This window comes from Bos indicus, chromosome 23, assembly GCF_029378745.1.
Source record: "Bos indicus isolate NIAB-ARS_2022 breed Sahiwal x Tharparkar chromosome 23, NIAB-ARS_B.indTharparkar_mat_pri_1.0, whole genome shotgun sequence".
Classification (NCBI taxonomy): Eukaryota; Metazoa; Chordata; class Mammalia; order Artiodactyla; family Bovidae; genus Bos; species Bos indicus.
In genome coordinates, this window is record NC_091782.1 from 21,391,710 (window position 1) to 21,410,450 (window position 18,741).

The 18,741-nt window shown below is 41.5% G+C and overlaps 1 protein-coding gene across 5 annotated transcripts in view; it reads right to left on the bottom strand.

Annotated features, from left to right (window-relative positions):
* Positions 1 to 2,265: 2,265 nt before the first annotated feature.
* Positions 2,266 to 18,741, bottom strand: part of PLA2G7 (phospholipase A2 group VII) — a 38,204-nt gene continuing 21,728 nt past the window's right edge. For all 5 annotated transcript variants that reach the window (XM_019986172.2, XM_070778070.1, XM_019986169.2 and 2 more), the window contains 10 exons: positions 17,866 to 17,987; positions 17,271 to 17,415; positions 15,184 to 15,277; positions 12,627 to 12,695; positions 11,813 to 11,939; positions 10,689 to 10,802; positions 9,330 to 9,421; positions 7,819 to 7,989; positions 3,199 to 3,347; positions 2,266 to 2,518 (listed from right to left, as the gene is read on the bottom strand). In XM_019986172.2, the coding sequence (XP_019841731.2) occupies positions 2,376 to 2,518; positions 3,199 to 3,347; positions 7,819 to 7,989; positions 9,330 to 9,421; positions 10,689 to 10,802; positions 11,813 to 11,939; positions 12,627 to 12,695; positions 15,184 to 15,277; positions 17,271 to 17,415; positions 17,866 to 17,961 (1,200 nt within the window). In that variant the 5' untranslated portion in view covers positions 17,962 to 17,987 and the 3' untranslated portion in view covers positions 2,266 to 2,375. The remainder of the gene's footprint in view (positions 2,519 to 3,198; positions 3,348 to 7,818; positions 7,990 to 9,329; positions 9,422 to 10,688; positions 10,803 to 11,812; positions 11,940 to 12,626; positions 12,696 to 15,183; positions 15,278 to 17,270; positions 17,416 to 17,865; positions 17,988 to 18,741) is intronic.

Sequence of the window (18,741 nt, forward strand, 5' to 3'; positions counted from 1 at the left end):
CTCCTTGGAAGGAAAGTTATGACCAACCTAGATAGCATATTCAAAAGCAGAGACATTACTTTGCCAACAAAGGTTCGTCTAGTCAAGGCTATGGTTTTTCCTGTGGTCAGGTATGGATGTGAGAGTTGGACTGTGAAGAGGGCTGAGCGCCGAAGAGTTGATGCTTTTGAACTGTGGTGTTGGAGAAGACTCTTGAGAGCCCCTTGGACTGCAAGGAGATCCAACCAGTCCATTCTGAAGGAGATCAGCCCTGGGAGTTCTTTGGAAGGAATGATGCTAAAGCTGAAACTCCAGTACTTTGGCCACCTCATGGGAAGAGTTGACTCATTGGAAAAGACTCTGATGCTGGGAGGGATTGGGGGCAGGAGGAGAAGGGGACGACAGAGGATGAGATGGCTGGATGGCATCACCGACTCGATGGATGTGAGTCTGAGTGAACTCCGGGAGTTGGTGATGGACAGGGAGGCCTGGCGTGCTGCGATTCATGGGGTCGCAAAGAGTCGGACACGACTGAGCGACTGAACTGAACTGAACTGAATGTGCCAGAAAAGGAGTAGGCATTTGATAAATATTTCCTTCTTTTCCCTGAAAGAGGCTCAGTATGCACTATGGTAGGTTATATTTTTTAAACTTCATTGGATCCTTTCGCATCAGCATGTGCCACAAACAGGATTTTAAAGAGGTGCTATTGAATGGAACATCAGGTCTATTGAAATGGTTGTCCATTTCTAAAAACATGTATATGAAACGTTATGAGAACTCTAAAGCCTGATGAGAAGAGTGAGAATTAAAAACCTTAAAAGTTGGGTAAAATTTCAATAAGTAAAAAAGGAGAGGATTTTACATTAAGCGTAATTGAAGTAGATGAATATATTGCTTGTTCCTAGGATAATGAACAGACAAATTTGGCTCATTCATGTAGGAGTTGTAGTTGTGAATTAATTCCTGGGAGCAAAGGTCAGAGAAGATGTATGAAGGCCAGCTTATAGAAAGCCATCAGTTTCATGATAAAAAAATTTAACTCTTCATTTAAAAATATTTACTCTGAACAGTTATAGGAGAAATTATATTTCTCAAAATGAGTGATTTTGCACATTAAAACATTAAGGTAGGCCTGAGTGCCAAATCAGAAAATGCAGTTACTTATTAACAAGGCAAAAGGTATAGGCATAGAATAGTTAACCAGGCTTGCTTACTAAGTACTGATTATCCTTGTTCTCACTGGCTTTCGTGAAAATCCATTATGCAGCATTCATAGGAACAAGACCATTCTTAGACCCAAATATACTTGACTGGTGAGTGGCAGAAGTGTTTACACTGCTTGGGAAACAAAACACATTTTCCATGACTCCCAGAGGCAGAAGTGTGCAAATCTTTCAGTGATCTTTTTACCTCCATTTATTGTGTTTTTCTCCTTTTATTATTCCATATAAAATTAAAAAGATCCATTAAATAACACTCATGGAACATGAAGCAGTGAAAATTATGGCCTTTTCTTTTTAAGTTAGCAAAACTGGAATTTCTTCAAAGTTGAATCTTGATCTTTTTTTTTTTCACTTTTCCTGTTTTCCTGTTTTTAATTAATTATTATTGGAGTACAGTGCTGTGTTAATTTCTACTGGACAGCAAAACGTATCAGCCATCCACACACCTATATTCTCTCCCTTTATATCCTTCACAGCCTATGGGTGAATCGGTAACTTTATGTGTGATGGCTGGAATCGAGGGCCACTCATTTGCACCTTTCTTTAGTAAACAGTATCTCTGAGGTAAACAAAGTGAATGCAAGCAAATTACCAGCTTTCTTTAATCTGCTGCCTTTGTTTCGTCACCAGTGTCCATCCTTGTGTGGTCATCTTATTGAAATTGCGCTCTAGCACTCATTCCACAGTTAAAGCAATGGCTTTATTATCCACTTGGTCTACTTTTTCTTACTGTGACCGGGAGTCAAATGGAACCACTGCCAAATCCTACATAGCAGACCATAATGCTAAAACTCAATTCTGTAGCCTATAACAGAAAAAAAAAAGAGGCAAGAAAATGTTTTTATTATATTTTTAGGAGTGTTAGGTCACTGTAACACATTTCCAGTGGCCTTGTGCCAGTTTTATTATATGTGCCTGTTGAACTAATGTAAAATCAGTTTTTTTACTGTGAAAAAGGATCACCTTAGTAAAATTAAAATTTAGGCTGCTATGATTTTCATATGTAGCTGTCTTTTTCTAAATTTAAAGGGAAAAAAATAATACAAGCTTCAGTCACTACTGTGGTATAGCCTACATTTTTTAATATGAGCTATTTGAGAAAATACATTTAAATCATACACACACACACTTTTAGACAAGTTCGTAAACAAAACTTTTTAAAAAGCTCTTTTAATCTAAATTTGGTCTCTCTATTCCTGTGGAGTTCTGCAGAGTGGCTTGGTGGTTGGTTGTGTTAATGTTGGTCCCTGGAATAAGATTGTGATCTTCGCCTTCAACTAGAGAATCCCACTGATCAAAATCTTTCTGAAGTCCTGTAAGATAGAAACGTCATAAACATATTCAACTTTTGAGAGCACTAAACAGCTCAGTGCCTCTAGGGGGCATCCTAGCCTCACAAACCACACACACCACGTCAGGATTAAGGAGTGGACAAGCCCTCTGTGAGCACGAGATAGCTGCAACATCTGAATGAGAGGATTGAGGCCCCGTGCTGTCTGAGCATGGAAATCCCTGCCCGCTACCTCGCCGCCCCCCCCCCCCACCCCGTCCCCGCCCCCGCTTCACTGAAATACTGTTAGCTCTAACAGGCAGGCTTGCTTCCTATGACACAGTACGCAAAACAGCAAATTGTTTTCCAACTGATTGACTGCATTGTTACGTTGTAAACCAACTGGGAACCGTTAAAATAGGACTTACGCTAAGGTAGGGCTTCCCAGGTGCCTCAGTGGTAAAAAAAAAAAAAAAAAAAAAACCCGCCTGCTAATGCAAGAGACCCAAGTTTGGTCTTCTGGGTTGGGAAGATCCCCTGGAGGAGGGCATCTTCCACTCCAGTATTCTTACCTGGAGAATGCCATGGACAGAGGGGCCTGGCAGGTTGCACAGGGTCACAAAAAGTCAGACATGACTGAGCCACATGCACATGAATTAGGATAGATAGTTTTGTCCTGAGAATCATCCTGTCTATGTCGGGAAAGAAGATGCCATATCTTACCTAAATGTTTTTGTAAGAACGCTAAGGAAGCTTTGTTGCTAAGGCTGATGGCTACATTGGAATCGATGTCTCCTTTCAGTGTGAATAGGTAGCCAATTATTTTGCTAGTGGCAAAAGTGAAGTCAACAAAATTCTGATGGACCGAACCCCTGAAAGAGAAAGGAGTTATCCGCAAATCACTTTGTTAGACAATATTATTTTTGTAGTTAAGGTGCAGGAAAGATGCTGGCCAAAAACCAAGGAAACAAAACTTGTAAATCTGATCTCCCTATATGTACTCAAGGGTCACAAGACTGTTCATTTAGGGGTATGAGAGGTGGTTCTAGTGGTAAAGAACCCGCCTGCCAATGCAGGAGACAGACGGGGGTTTGGTCCCTGGGTCTGGAAGATCCCCTGGAGGAGGGCTTGGTAACCCACTCCAGTATTCTTGCCTGGAGAATCCCATGGGGAGAGGAGCCTGGTGGGCTACAGTCCATGAGGTTGCAAAGAGTCAGACATGACTCAGCGACTTAGTATGCACACACGAGTATGTAAGCATCCTTCCCTCCAGACAAATAAGACAAAGATTCCTGTCTTGCTTGGCATCTTGGTTTTAGAACAGTTGATTTCTGCTTTGTAGGTCACTTCTGATTTGAGTAGATGGAATGCTTTTTATGTTGACGGTCTTTAAACCCAGAGCCAGAATCCTGCCCCCTTACCACCACACTTAACTGGATCTCTATTTGCTGTTGAGCAAAACACTTTGTATTTCAGCTTTGGATTAAGTAGATTAAAAGACAAGCAAAAATTTGCCTTGTATTATTTAAACTGCAAAGCACTTCATAAATATTGCTAATCAATGAACTTGTGGCTCAGCTGGTAAAGAATCTGCCTGCAATGCGGGAGACCTGGGTTCAATCCCTGGGCTGGGAAGATCCCCTGGAGAAGGAAAGGATACTGTCTCCAGTATTCCAGCCTGGAGAATTCCATGGACTGCATAGTCCGTGGGGTTGCAAAGAGTCAGACACAACTTAGCGACTTTCAAACATCAAATAGAACAGCCACTTTTAATGCATAGTTTTTACCATCTCTGGGCATTTGACATTTGATTTTCTTGCATTTTTTCCCCCGCTTTATTTCCTTGACATCACATCTTTCCTCCTCTGCCTGAACTATTCTGTTCTTCACTGGTTCATCCCCTAAATCCTCAAGATTCTATTTTCAGACCAATTCTTTTCTCACTTTGCAGTCTCAGCTCCTCCATAGATTTCACTGATAATACGTTGAATACAAATTCTGTACTTTTCCAATTTGTGACCAGACACATATATCTAAAGGTTAAAACACACCCGTTCCAGGGACTCCCCTGGTGGTCCAGTGGTTAAGGCACCCTGCTTCCAATGCAAGGGGCGTGAGTTTGATCTGGGAACTAAGATCCCGCATGTTATGTGGTGCAGCCAAGAAAATGTAAAAAACAGAACAAAAAATACCTTTCCAGCCCCACCCAATGTCATTCTTCCTCTTTACTTTGCTACTTTTAAGCAAACCCCTATTATTTTAGTTATCTCTACTCAAACTAGAGCCCAGAACTCTGCTCAGTGTTTCCCACATCCCAATCCAAACTTTGAGTCAAAAGTAGGAGGTAAACAGAGTCAGGGCCACGAGACAGCTGAAAGCAGAACCCTGAATGCCACCCGCAGTGGAGAGAGGGCCTGAAGAGAAGGAGCATGTAGAGGAGAAAAGAAGGGAGCCATCTACAGGATGTGAGAAGCGCAAGAGAATGGAGTTGTGGTGCCCAAGGGAGGAGAAATAGGGGTAGTCCACAGGTGGGAGGGATGCAGAGAGAAGGGCTGACACTGCCAATAGCAACGGGGCCATCTGTATCCTTAGTGGGGCCAGCTTCAGCTCACTGCCAAGGTCAGGAAGACAGATTGCAGAAGTCAGAGTAAACAGAAGTCAGGACAGGGAAGCAGAGAAGGGAAAAAACAGAGAGAGTGATAGCCTAATAAGGAAGGTTGAGTATTTTCTACTATTTCTGTTTTAGAATTAAATAGACTTGCATATACCAATAAGCTAAATTGACCTCCTTACCTTAAATATCTGGGTCCTTTCTCACCATCTATCTAAAGTCTTTTGATTCTTTAAGACCCAACTGTACCACCATTTCTTCTAAGCAGCCTTTTATGAGCACCTTACTTGGTGGCTCAAAGACTGTAAAGAATCTGCCTGCAAAGGGCAGATCCAGGTTTGATTCCTGGGTTGAGAAGATCCTCTGGAGAAGGGAACGGCTACCCACTCCAGTATTCTAGCCTGGAGAATTCCATGGACAGAGGAGCCTGGTGATCTACAGTCCTTGCGGTCACAAGAGTCAGACACTATTGAGCAACTAACACTTTCACTTTCACTTAGAAAAGATCCCTCCGTTCTGTCTCCAGAGTGTTTATTGCCTTTACGGTGTGTGTTTACTTCCTGGCGCCTCTTCTCTGCCCTTCTAAGTAAATCAGGTTTCAGACAGAAGTAGAAGCCCAGTTTTTGTAACATCTCACTATGAGTTCAAAACCCTATGGGAATTCTTTTTTATCCATGATATAAGTATATTGTCAACTCTCAAAGGGATCCCATTATAGCTTTGGAAATTAATAAATTCATATACTTACCAAACGAGTAAACACACAGCAGGTCTCAGCAGATCATCTTACTTAAAAAAAAAAAATGTTCTAAGCCAAGCCTAATGATAGAATACTTCCCCCTCAGTTCAGTTCAGTTCAGTCACTCAGTCATGTCCGACTCTTTGTGACCCCATGAATCGCAGCACGCCAGGCCTCCCTGTCCATCACCAACTCCCAGAGTTCACTCAGACTCACGTCCATTGAGTCAGTGATGCCATCCAGCCATCTCATCCTCTGTCGTCCCCTTCTCCTCCTGCCCTCAATCCCTCCCAGCATCAGAGTCTTTTCCAATGAGTCAATTCTTCACATAAGGTGGCCAAAGTACTGGAGTTTCAGCTTTAGCATCATTCCTTCCAAAGAAATCCCAGGGCTGATCTCCTTCAGAATGGACTGGTTGGATCTCCTTGCAGTCCAAGGGACTCTCAAGAGTCTTCTCCAACACCACAGTTCAAAAGCAGCAATTCTTCGGCGCTCAGCCTTCTTCACAGTCCAACTCTCACATCCATACATGACCACAGGAAAAACCATAGCCTTGACTAGATGGACCTTTGTTGGCAAAGTAATGTCTCTGCTTTTGAATACGCTCTCTAGGTTGGTCATAACTTTCCTTCCAAGAAATAAGCGTCTTTTAATTTCCTGGCTGCAGTCACCATCTGCAGTGATTTTGGAGCCCAAAAAGATAAAGTCTGACACTGTTTCTACTGTTTCCCCATCTATTTCCCATGAAGTGATGGGACCAGATGCCATGATCTTCATTTTCTGAATGTTGAGCTTTAAGCCAAATTTTTCACTCTCCACTTTTACTTTCATCAAGAGGCTTTTTAGTTCCTCTTCACTTTCTGCCATAAGGGTGGTGTCATCTGCATAGCTGAGGTTATTGATATTTCTCCCGGCAATCTTGATTCCAGCTTGTGCTTCTTCCAGCCCAGCATTTCTCATGATGTACTCTGCATAGAAGTTAAATAAGGAGGGTGACAATATACAGCCTTGACGTACTCCTTTTCCTGTTTGGAACCAGTCTGTTGTTCCATGTCCAGTTCTAACTGTTGCTTCCTGACCTGCATACAGATGTCTCAAGAAGCAGGTCAGGTGGTCTGGTATTCCCATCTCTTTCAGAATTTTCCACAGTTTATTGTGATCCACACAGTCAAAGGCTTTGGCATAGTCAATAAAGCAGAAATAGATGTTTTTCTGGAACTCTCTTGCTTTTTCGATGATCCAGCAGATGTTGGCAATTTGATCTCTGGTTCCTCTGCCTTTTCTAAAACCAGCTTGTATATCAGGAAGTTCATGGTTCACGTATTGCTGAAGCCTGGCTTGGAGAATTTTGAGCATTACTTTACTAGCATGTGAGATGAGTGCAATTGTGCGGTAGTTTGAGCATTCTTTTGCATTGCCTTTCTTTGGGATTGGAATGAAAACTGACCTTTTCCAGTCCTGTGGCCACTGCTGAGTTTTCCAAATTTGCTGGCATATTGAGTGCAGCACTTTCACAGCATCATCTTTCAGGATTTGAAATAGCTCAGCTGGAATTCCATCACATCCACTAGCTTTGTTCCTTATGCTTCCTAAGGCCCACTTGACTTCACATTCCAGGATGTCTGGCTCTAGATGAGTGATCACACCATCGTGATTATCTGGGTCGTGAAGATCTTTTTTGTACAGTTCTACCCCAGTCCTAAAAATGTGTAGGCTGCTCTTATATTCAGATAGCAGTAGCATGCATCCTGATGCAAATTTTAATTATCAGTATATGCACGATATATACAAACACTACTCAAAAAAAGTACATTTTAAAAAGAGGAAGTCTAAATGCACTTGGAAACTGAGATTACCTAATAGTCTCCCTTATTCCAAGTCTAAACGACAAACTGAACAATTCTAGACTAGCTACTCAGTGATATTAACGGATTGTGTATCCCAGTTTCAGGTTTCCGTTTCAGATGATGTAATGTCACTTACTGATACTCACCTGATTGTAATCATTTTTCGTTCTCTATCAGGTAAGAAGCATTTTTTCATTCTTATGATATTAGAAGGGTATTGGAATCGTTCCGAGTTGATAAAAAAGAGGGGTTGAGGAATTCTGGAATATACTTCATCACCCACGGGAAACATCCATGCATCCAGAGCAATGCCACACCTATGGAAGAAGGCTGGTTACATGCTGCCCGCATACAGGGATTTCTAATATCACAGGGATTCGGAGACAAACACCTCACTGGTTCGTTATGGGTGATCTCACTGGGCAGAAGAGGTATTACCCTTCAGTGTGGGAAGGGGATATCATTAGCTCTGCAAGGCAGCAAACTTGTAATAAAATCACTATTTTCTTTAGGAGGCATTTGAGAATTACAACCCTTAAAAATGTTAAAAATTTTTTGGTCATCCTTCAAGATAAATTTTAAAATAAGTAATTCTATAAAATTGTGGAGTGTCTGAAAAAATACAGTCTGTGCACTATTGCCCCTGTCTTTCTAGTTCTTCTGGACCCTGTCATGTACTCATCATTATATCTTTCTGAGTAACAGTTAGACTCTTTCCTTTGTGTGTAAAGATGTTTCCCCTGGGAGAGTTGAAGAAAAGCATATGGAGTATATCATTTGAAAATGTAATTCATTTTCTTTTTTTAAAGTTAAGTTATCCAATGTTTCTTGGCCTTTTGGAGACTCTATTTTATGTGCTAAATGGATGAAAGAAGAGGATCTTCTTATGTTGAAATAGCTTTTAAGAAATGTGAGCTAAAGTTTCACGTGTGATCCTGTCTACTTTCTACATGGTCGATTCTACATGATCTCATCAGCTTGGGATGAAACGCTTCAAGAAAGAAAATGTTCCTTCAAGTTAGAAGACTGGGGTCCTGACTTCCACTCCAGTAGCTATGCAATTTTATCCCATGCTCAACCTTAAAGATGGAAAAAATAATAATTTAAAAATGCCCTACCCATCTAACATAGAATTGGAGTCAACTTCTGAGAAAAAAGGATGTCAAAGCTGAGATACAAAGAATAAAAGTTTGGAGGTGGGTGGTATGTTCTCAGTAAAAATTTCATGTATGAAAACCTGGAGCTAGATAGTGTAAATGTGAATTACTGTCAATAAATTAAATGTAAAACAGTTTTTTTTTTTAATGCCCTGCCAATTGGGGAATCTAGAAAATAGTATAAGATGACAACATTATTATCATTATGTCACAGATAATATGTATATATAAAGATAAATTTCCAAATGAAAATGATAAGCCCTTGAACAGATAAATAATAATGAGGAAAAACAGAGATGGGGAGAATTTTCAATAGCCAAAGTCAATGTTTCTGTTTAGGAAAATTCATGTGAAGGATTTTATGGAGGAAGAAGAATGGACTTGTGAACTCCAAAAGATCTCTTCCTCACTAAGAACTGGATACATTCAATATCACATGTGTTATCACTTCCCCCTGTTCCAATAACTTAGCATTCTCTCTCTCAGCCTTATTCTCTTACCTGAATCTCTGGTCTTCACTAAGAGTCTGAATAACTGTGGCTCCACCAAAAGAATGTCCAATAATGGCTATTTTATCCCTATCAATAGAGTCCTATGTGAAAAAAGCATGATATAAATGCATAAGTATCTCACAGGCTGTTCAGAGGATAGGCAGAGATTTTGTAAATCACAAGATTATTATTTCACAGGCACGGTTAAGTACCTTGATTCTTAGAAAAGAAATATATACACACTCACATGCACCCACACACCCACACATATGTACATATACATACTTGCCTCTCTCTCTCTCTCCCTCTCTCTCTCTCTCTCTCTATATATATATATATACACACACACGAACACTTCTATTTAAAAACATGTTATATATATAATACTTATAAAACATATATATAAGTTTTATATATATATATACATATATATACAAAAACTTCTTTGGTTTCAGCACCAAAAGAAAAACAAACAAAAACCTCAAATAAAGAAGTGAACTTCACGGCTTTCTTCATCACCCACACTTGGAACATCAATGTCATTGCTGATGGCTCCCTCTCCCGCACTCCACATTCATGACTTTGTCCATTCTCTGAGTATTTATTGAACACCTGCTCTGCGCCAGGCACTGCAGTTCATTTCCCATGAGTTCCTAGTCTACTGGGGAAGGAGTTACAGATACACAATGCAGATGAGGTAAGGAGGTGCCAAGGAGCATGTGTGATAGATGGCTAGCCCAGTCCAGATGGGCAGTGGGGTCCAGGCAAGCTTCATGGATAAGGAGATGCCTGACTTAGGTTGATGATTTAGCAGGTCTAAGTCAGGAGGACGGGGAGTCAGGCCAAGGGGACCACACGTCCAAAGCCATGGAGATAGGAGTGGCTAGTTGAATGACACAAATGACTCATACTCCAGAGGACAGACCATCATCTTAGTTTGTTCCCTTCCTTGTGTTCCACACCCCCACACACTTCTGAGTCTTCAAGCACACTATCCACTGTGATGTTCTTCCACCCTACCCCAACATTTTGTCTAAAACTTTTGACCAGTGTTTCAGGATCAAGTTCAAAAAGATGCAGGAGCTGCCCAAGAAATTACAATACTTCCACTGTTTATATTATATTGAACATACGAAATTACCATTTTTTTTTTTTTTTTTTTTGTAGATCAAAGGTGGCTGGTGGCAAATGTACACGTAGTTCAACCTAATGCATTTCTCATTGTTGGAATACTTTCCCAGTACTCTTTTTTTTTTTTTTTTGCAGCCCTTTATCATGTTGTACCTTGTATTACAGCAGTAAAACAGACAATAATAAGAGCAACAAAGACATCCAGGCCAAGGGAAAATGAATTTTTTTTAAGCTCACCTTCAGCTGTTCCACATCAAACTCTAAATCTAGTACATTCGTCACTGGCCTCCCGTGATCAATGTCCAGAATCAAACTGAGAGCTTGAGAACATTCCTTTGCTCGTTGCCGTAACTAATAGGATGATTGTAAGAAGGACATGACAAAGTAAAAAGCTGTAACACTTAAAGTTTGTGTAGAGGGTGAAACACAGGGAAAGAATTTGGTTGCCTATAGAACACAACCTACATAATGACCCAGGCACCAGCTTTGAAGGTGGTTATCGCTTAGTCTAAATCCTGGCTCTGTTGCTTACCCACTGTGTGACCTCAGAGGATTTTCTTAACCTCTCTGGGCTTCCATTTATTGTCTAATAATGTCCACCTCAGTGAAATGCAGGTGGGATTAAGTGCAATAATCCATGTAAAAGCACCCACTATAAAGTCTGGCTTGTTGTTCACTCAGTCGTGTTCAACTCTTTTGTGACTCCAAGGACTGTAGCCCACCAGGCTCCTCCGTCCATGGGATGTCCCAGGCAAGAATACTGGAGTGGGTTCCAACCCAGGGATCAAACCCGGGTCTCCTGCATTGCAGGTGGATTCTTTACCATTGAGCCACCTGGGAAGCCATAAAGCTTGGCACAGGTAGAAAACAACGTGCTTTAATTCACTTGGTCTTCCTCAAAGCCTCATATGAGATACTGTTAATGTTCATTATTTCATAACAGATAAAGCATGGAAACAAAACAAAAAGGATAAGTAACTTGTCCAAGACAAGCCCACTGCACCTGCAGAGTAATGGTATCAGGATTCAAACAAAGAAAGTTGCATTCTAAGGCCTGAACTCTTAATAATATTCTCTATCACCTCAGTGAAAAGTAGACTTTAGTTCTAACACAAAAGAATTCTGAGTATTCAGTCATCTCCTAGGATTTTCATGTTGGTCTTCGTTTTTACTGCGATCCAGATATTTCATTAAGGGAATTTGATCACTCAGGGAATCTTTTGACATATCTTTTGGGAATGGGAAGTAAGGAGACCTAGGGGCGCAGTCTGCCCAGTGTAAGATAATTAAATGAACAAATGTCATCATTTCGCCTACACCTTTTGGTGTAGGCATGCCACCTCTTCTCTTCCTCAACATACCTGCTCATTTCGTAAAGGAAACTCCTCCTCTCCTCGCTTCAGGGTTCTGAGATAGAGCCAAGACTTGTTGCCTATTTCTACAGCAGACTGGTCCTTGAAATAGTATGTCGAGCATGCAGAGCCATCTCTACAATACAAACAGAATCAATGACTTGTATCACGCATGTTCCTCACTCCCATCCTTGACTCTTTCTGACTTCCCTTCTTCCAACTCTACATTTTTTTTTTAAATCAAAGAGGCCCCCAAGGGAGTTCTAAGAAAAAGACATTGTTGCCTGTAAAGAAGGCACTCTGTCTTCACAATTCTGGGAGACCCTGGAGTGGAACATTCTCTCCCGAATCAGATCCCAGCACCACCACTTACTAGCTGTGTAGTTTGGGGCAAATTACCCTTCCTTGGCTTCATATTCTGCCTCCCTTGAAACAGTGATAGTAACATCTTAAAGGATTGTTAAGAAGATTAAATGAGATGGTATATGAACATAGCACTCAATGAACACAATGATGAGCTCAATAATGGTATATGAACACGAACTCTAGAAATGTTAGCTGTTTTTTTATATACATGACAATCTAATTCAGTCTCCTTTTCTTCTCAGTCATGGGTAACCATAGTTGACAACTGTATCAGTATTTTTTTTTTCCTGCTGAGTGGCACAGCTTATAGGATTTTCGTTCCCCACCAGGCATTGAACACAGGTCCTCGACAGTGAGAATGGGTCCCAACCACTGCACCACCAAGGAATTCCCTCTAACAGTACTTTGTATAAACCTTTAAGAAAGGTAGAGCTCAGCCACATACCAAGTGACGTACCTGTGTTCTACAGCAGCAACTATAAACCCGTGGGATGCCAGGTCAATGCCAATAGCAGAATAAATCGTCCTTCAAAACAAAAATGAGAGAAGCATTCAACTACCAGTCACAGTTACAAGGGATCCACAAATAAAACCTGGGAATTGGATGGTAATTATCCCCCGGTAGGAGTGCCCTGGGGTAAAGCATACGGCTGTGGTTCTCAAAGGGGGCTGATTTTAGTCCTCTGGGGATATTTGACAATGTCTGGAGGTATTTTCATTATCAGGAGTAGTGGGGGGTATATTACTGCCGTCCAGTGGGTAGAGATACTGCTAAAACCATTCTCTGATGTACAGGACTACCTCCACAACAGGAAATGATCCAGTCCAAAGCATCCAGGGTACCAAGGCTGAGAAACACTGGTGCAGTGATTATAAATATTGCCTTTGAGAGTTCTGAGTTGAAATCTTGGCTCTGCCTGTTTCCAGTTACATGACTTTAAATACTTACATTACTCCATTCCTGTCCTCATCGGTGGGGACAGATAATAAAGTCTTGGCTTTAGAATAATTATAAGGTTTTTTGGTTGTTGTTATTTATTTTTTTTTTTTTTCATTTTTTGGCTACACCAAGTGGCATGGGGACTTTAGTTCCCTGGCCAGGGATTGAACTCACGTCCCTGTTGGAAGCACAGAGCCTTAACCACTATACCACCAGGGAAGTCCCAGTTACTAGGTCATGATAAGAAAATACTAACATAGGCAGGTTGTACAATGTGATGCTTAAGACAACAGTTCCTACACTCTGACCACCGCAGGTTATTGGATCCTGGCTCCTTCACTTACTAGCTGTCTACCTGGGATAAATCACGTTATCTTCTCTCTGCCTTGGTTCTTTACCTGCAGAAGGGTGATGTTATAACATCTGGGACCTGGTGGGATTATTATAAGGATTTAGTAAGTTAACACATGTTCAGTGCTTATAACCATGTCTAAAACAGTGGAAATACCAAACACACGTCAGCTGTTAGGTAAATGACTAGATAGGGTGAGATGGTTGAAGAGTCATATGCTAATAAGCAACTACATTTAGAATCCCTTCCACATCTTGGTTCTGCACAATCTTCTTCTCCTATCATGTATTCTTTTTTTTTTTTTAATGTGAACCATTTTTAAAGTCTTTGTTGAATTCATTATAATATTGCCTCTGTTTTTTGTTTGGTTTGGTTTGGTTCGCGAGGCGTGTGGGATCCTAACTCCCTGACCAGGGATTGAACTTGCACCCCCAGGATTTGAAGGCAAAGTCTTAACCACTGGATCAAAAGGGAACTCCTGCCTTTTATGTATTCCAGAGTAAATGGCCTTAAAGAACAAAAAGGAGGCCGGCGAGTATCATGTTTTCCACTCCTGATGATGGAAGGCCATCTCAGGAAGGGAAAATCATCTAGTACAGGGATCAGCAAAACCTTTTCTGTAAAAAGCCAGAGAGTAATTGCTTCCAGCTCTGTGGGCCTTATGTTATTTGTATCAGACTCAGTTCTGCCGCTGTAGCACAAGACTAGAAGAGACAATGGGGAAAGTAAATGAGTGTGGCTGGTGTTTCAATAAAACCGTATACACAGATGCAGGCTGAATGTGGTCCTCAGAGTCTAAGATGCCAATCGTTGGTCTCATAGGAATCAAATAACCAGTTGGGCTACAATTAAACAAGTGAAAATTTCTCATTGCAGATGCTACCTGATTTTTTTTACCAGCTAAAAGCCACTTTTCCTTTTCTAAAATTCTTACAAACCTGAGGCAGAAGATGGGAAGGGAGTTGAGAAAATGTCGAAAAAAAGTAGATGGGGTGGTAGCCATGAAAACATGCTACCTGTCATAATCCAGAGACCATAGTTGACTAAAGAGCCCACCCAGCTCCTGCCCCAGTGGGTCCGAGTAAAGCAAGGCTTCCTGTAGGTTGGTTCCAGTGACAGGACATGGCGTGTGTTTACCATAGGTCCCTTCCTATGAGATGCAGGACTCTGATGAGCAAGTCTTGGTCAAGCTCTACCTCCATCAGCCTGGCCCAGTTTTTCTTAGAACTGTACCACATTCATACCCTTCATACCCAGTCCTTCTGTTTCCCATCTCCTTCTCAACTGTCCAGCCTGCATCATAGGCTGAAATCTCTCCCCATCTTCTCTGTTCCTTCCCTTCTATCCTTCATGGGCATTTCCCAATACATGCCTTTCACAGCTAATCTAATCATGGTGTCTATTTCTTGGAGAACCTGAACTAATACAGTGAATGATTTTGAGAGTGTAAATACTGTTATATAGAAAGACAACCACCCAAATTGCAACCGCCCCTCTCCTCTGTTGTGAGGCTGGTCTCCATGGGCTGGCGGCAGGAAAAGACAAGGCTAAGGACTGATTAGTAAGTAGATCACAGCTAATTCTGAAGGAACTCCAAGTCCTCCCAGGACTTGGACCAGCCTGACACTCCAAAATCTGCTGTCCCCCTATTTTTTTTTAGGGGGAATGCATTCAGTCATTGATCCCTGGAGGCTAAAATTGTTCAGCCTCTTGACACTTTACCTGAATGCTCCAAGACCATGAGAAAAAATAATTAGTGGGTATTTTTCCCCAGTCCTCAGATGTGCATTCCAGGCTGCAGGAGTTGTCATTGAACCTAGAGAGCAGTGGGAGGTGATAATTAGTGTCTTTTTCTGACTTGAATATCGCTGGTTAATTTAACCTACATCTCCTGAGTATAAAAACCTGACCCATGGAATTTATTCTTTTATGCATCAATAGTAAATTCATGTAAAAAAAAAAAAGTCTCCTACTAAATACCACCAAGCATGGGCATGAACCACTTGTTTTTTTTCTTAAGACCATAGGATCATGAATTATCAGTTCTCACTGTCAGCTCTGAACTTGAGGTGAGACATTTCCTACTGAGAGGTGTATTCAGGAAGGCTGCTCCTTATCATCAATCACAGATCTTGGCAAAACTTCAAAGGGAATATTCTGAAACCAAACAAGTAAACCTCAGGAGCATTAAACTGAGATTCAGAATCTTCAAATGGGAAACTCCTCCCACTCTAATTTAATCAAGGTCAAGAGAAAGATAGGGAGACCTTAGCCTTCACCCTCAGATGTGGCTTTGGATGAAGTTCTGCCACTGAGTTGCTGCTGACCTTGTGCAGGTCAAGAGAACTCTCTGAGCCTCAGAGTCTTCTTCAGTAAAGTGATGGAAAATATAGCTTTCTCATGGGGGGTTGGTGAGAATCATATTTAAGTGGGAATATATGTAGATAGCATCACTGACTCAACTGACATGAACTTGGGCAAATTCCGGGAACAGTGGAGGACAGGGAAGCCTGGCGTGCTGCAGGCCATGGGGTCGCGAAGAGTCAGACACGACTTAGCGACTGAACAACAACAATATGTAAAGCACACCTATCCAGTCACATAGTTAAGGGCTCAGAATGGAGGCCGTGGTCTTTTCCTTCACTTCTCACTTATTATGGTCATAATTATCATCAATTATTTGTGTTCCACTTTCTCATCAACACAATGGAGATGTGCCCACAGAAACCGAATGTAAAGATTGCTATAGCAGTGACCTATAAACTATTCAGCATTATGCTGCTGCTGCTGCTAAGTCACGTCAGTCGTGTCCGACTCTGTGAGACCCCATAGATGGCAGCCTGCCAGGCTCCCCCGTCCCTGGGATTCTCCAGGCAAGAACACTGGAGTGGGTTGCCATTTCCTTCTCCAATGCATGAAAGTGAAAAGTGAAAGTGAAGTTGCTCAGTCGTGTCTGACCTCAGTGACCCCATGGGCTTCAGCCTTCTAGGCTCCTCTGTCCATGGGATTTTCCAGGCAAGAGTATTGGAGTGGGGTGCCATTGCCTTCTCTGATTCAGCATCATAAAGATGTGTAATTATGTTCATCATTTCTCATATAAAGTGGGCTATTAAGAAAACTCCAAGGAGACGTTTAAAACGAATGCCAAAAGGTGTAGGTAGTTTTGAGGGGGAAATTTGAAGATGTAGTTAACACCAGGTCAAGAGTAGTATCTGGTGAAACAGATAAAGGACAAAAGCCAATATTAATGAAATGTAGACATACTAAGTGATGAATGCACATCAATTGTCTTAGTGAGAGAGGCTGGCCCCTTGGGGGTGGTTATGGGAATGAGAGTGGAGTTCCTCATTTATGATAAATAAGAAATTAGCTTTCACTCCTTGGTTTAGGATATGGAGAGGTAAGGTGGCTTCTGCCTTCTTTCTCTCTTTGCCCAACTGTAAAATACACTTCAGCACATAGCATAGAAGGGAGAGGTCACACCAGCCCGATTGCTGTTCTCATCACATTATTGACCCCACAGAGAATGGAAGAAGGCAAAATCTGACCACCCATAGAAAGATGTTGGAGCCTGTCTGAAAGTCTGATACCTTCATTCCCTCCACCCACCCTGTCATATTCAGAACAGACAAAACAAGAACCCTTGATTCTCTGATAGTCACCTGGTCTTTTAAGTAATACTTTGTCATCTTAGGAGATGTTTAGACTGGAGACAATCTACTTTGATCTTTAACTGCCTGAAACTCTTGCTGTTTTCAAGCTTTCCTTATAGTCTAGAGCTTACAAAGCAGGATCAACAGAAATCTTACCAAAGAATAAGCCCATAATTTTGCCCACAAGCCAGTGTGTTCCAAGAAATTTACTAAGACCCAAAAAATATTCTTTGTTTGGGATCCAAAGGGTGTCGGAGTGATCATCATCTTGAGATGGATAATACAAACGCAAGAAGGTGCCCTGTAGAGGAAAGACATGAATGTGCTTTTAGTCAAGTTGCTTCTCAAACCTATTCCAACAGCTGTTTTGCATATTTAGTTAGTGGGGACCCAAATACCTCTATTGTGCCTGAAGAGGTCCAGAGAGCTTTTTTTGATAAGTTGCCATGGTGACTGAATATAGTCAAAAGGAATAGAAAGAGAAAAATATGCTCTTTGAATGAAACGAAAGTATGAGCAGCCTGGTTTCAGACATTAGAGAAGGGAGGAAAACTGAGTTTATGGATAAATTAATCTGAAGACAGCAGTGACCTGAGGAATGGCATCACCAGCCAAAGGCTTGCCATGAAATCATACCAATGACAAAATAAGTCATTCTCAGGTGAGAGCAGGGTCAGTTTTCAAAACCTTCTTATGGACCATAGCCACAGTCAATATTAGAATATAAGGATAAATGGTATTAAAATATTACCTTATTAGTGTAATCAAACATCAAGTCTGTACAACCGACGGAATAAGATCCATTTCCTCTGGGGATTTTAGATTGACCAATGTTTGCGGCAGCCATCAGAGCTTGTATCTTACTGACCCATGCTGGAAAACAGGTCAATATTATTTCGCTTGTTATCCATGACTCCCCAGACTTGATTATGCCAAGAAACTTGGAGGGAATCAAATGACCACCCATAGTTTCTGGCCTTCATTTCTTCACTAACTAGTAAAATACACAAATAGTTATTGAAGACCCTCTGCATGTGAAGAACTGGGTGAGGAAAAAGATGGCAGTCGACATCCCCCTTCTCCTGAGATGCTTAAGATCATCATCACCTCCTAATCCTTGTAGCTTTGCCCTTACCTGCTACTCCTATCCAGAGCATATTAAAGACCACTCCCTAAATCTGTTTTTCCTAAACATGAACTTTACCTGATATTTCAGATTTGGGCTCACATCTTCCCACTGGATATCTGCATCTGACAACCTTCCCACAGGAACAGCAAAGCCCATGGTCCAGAGTGAAAGTACATGACTGTCTCCCAACTCCCCCACTTCACCCTCCAACAACACAGCCTGCAACTCCAGAATTCCATAACCTGGGGATCCCAGGTCAGAAATCTAGGAATCATGCTACTCTCCTAACTGTTTCTTCCCTGCCATCTACATCCAACCAAGTTCCAACTTCTAACATTTGTTTTTAGCATCACATTCTCTCTCCAGTATGTCTCTGCTCTGCTAGCTCCCCTGTCTCGCTTACACCTTCAGTGCTTTTGACCAGACAGTCACCATCTCTCCTGAACATCCTGTTCACCTTGGATCCTGACCCCTTCGACTGTATCCTTCACACAGTTT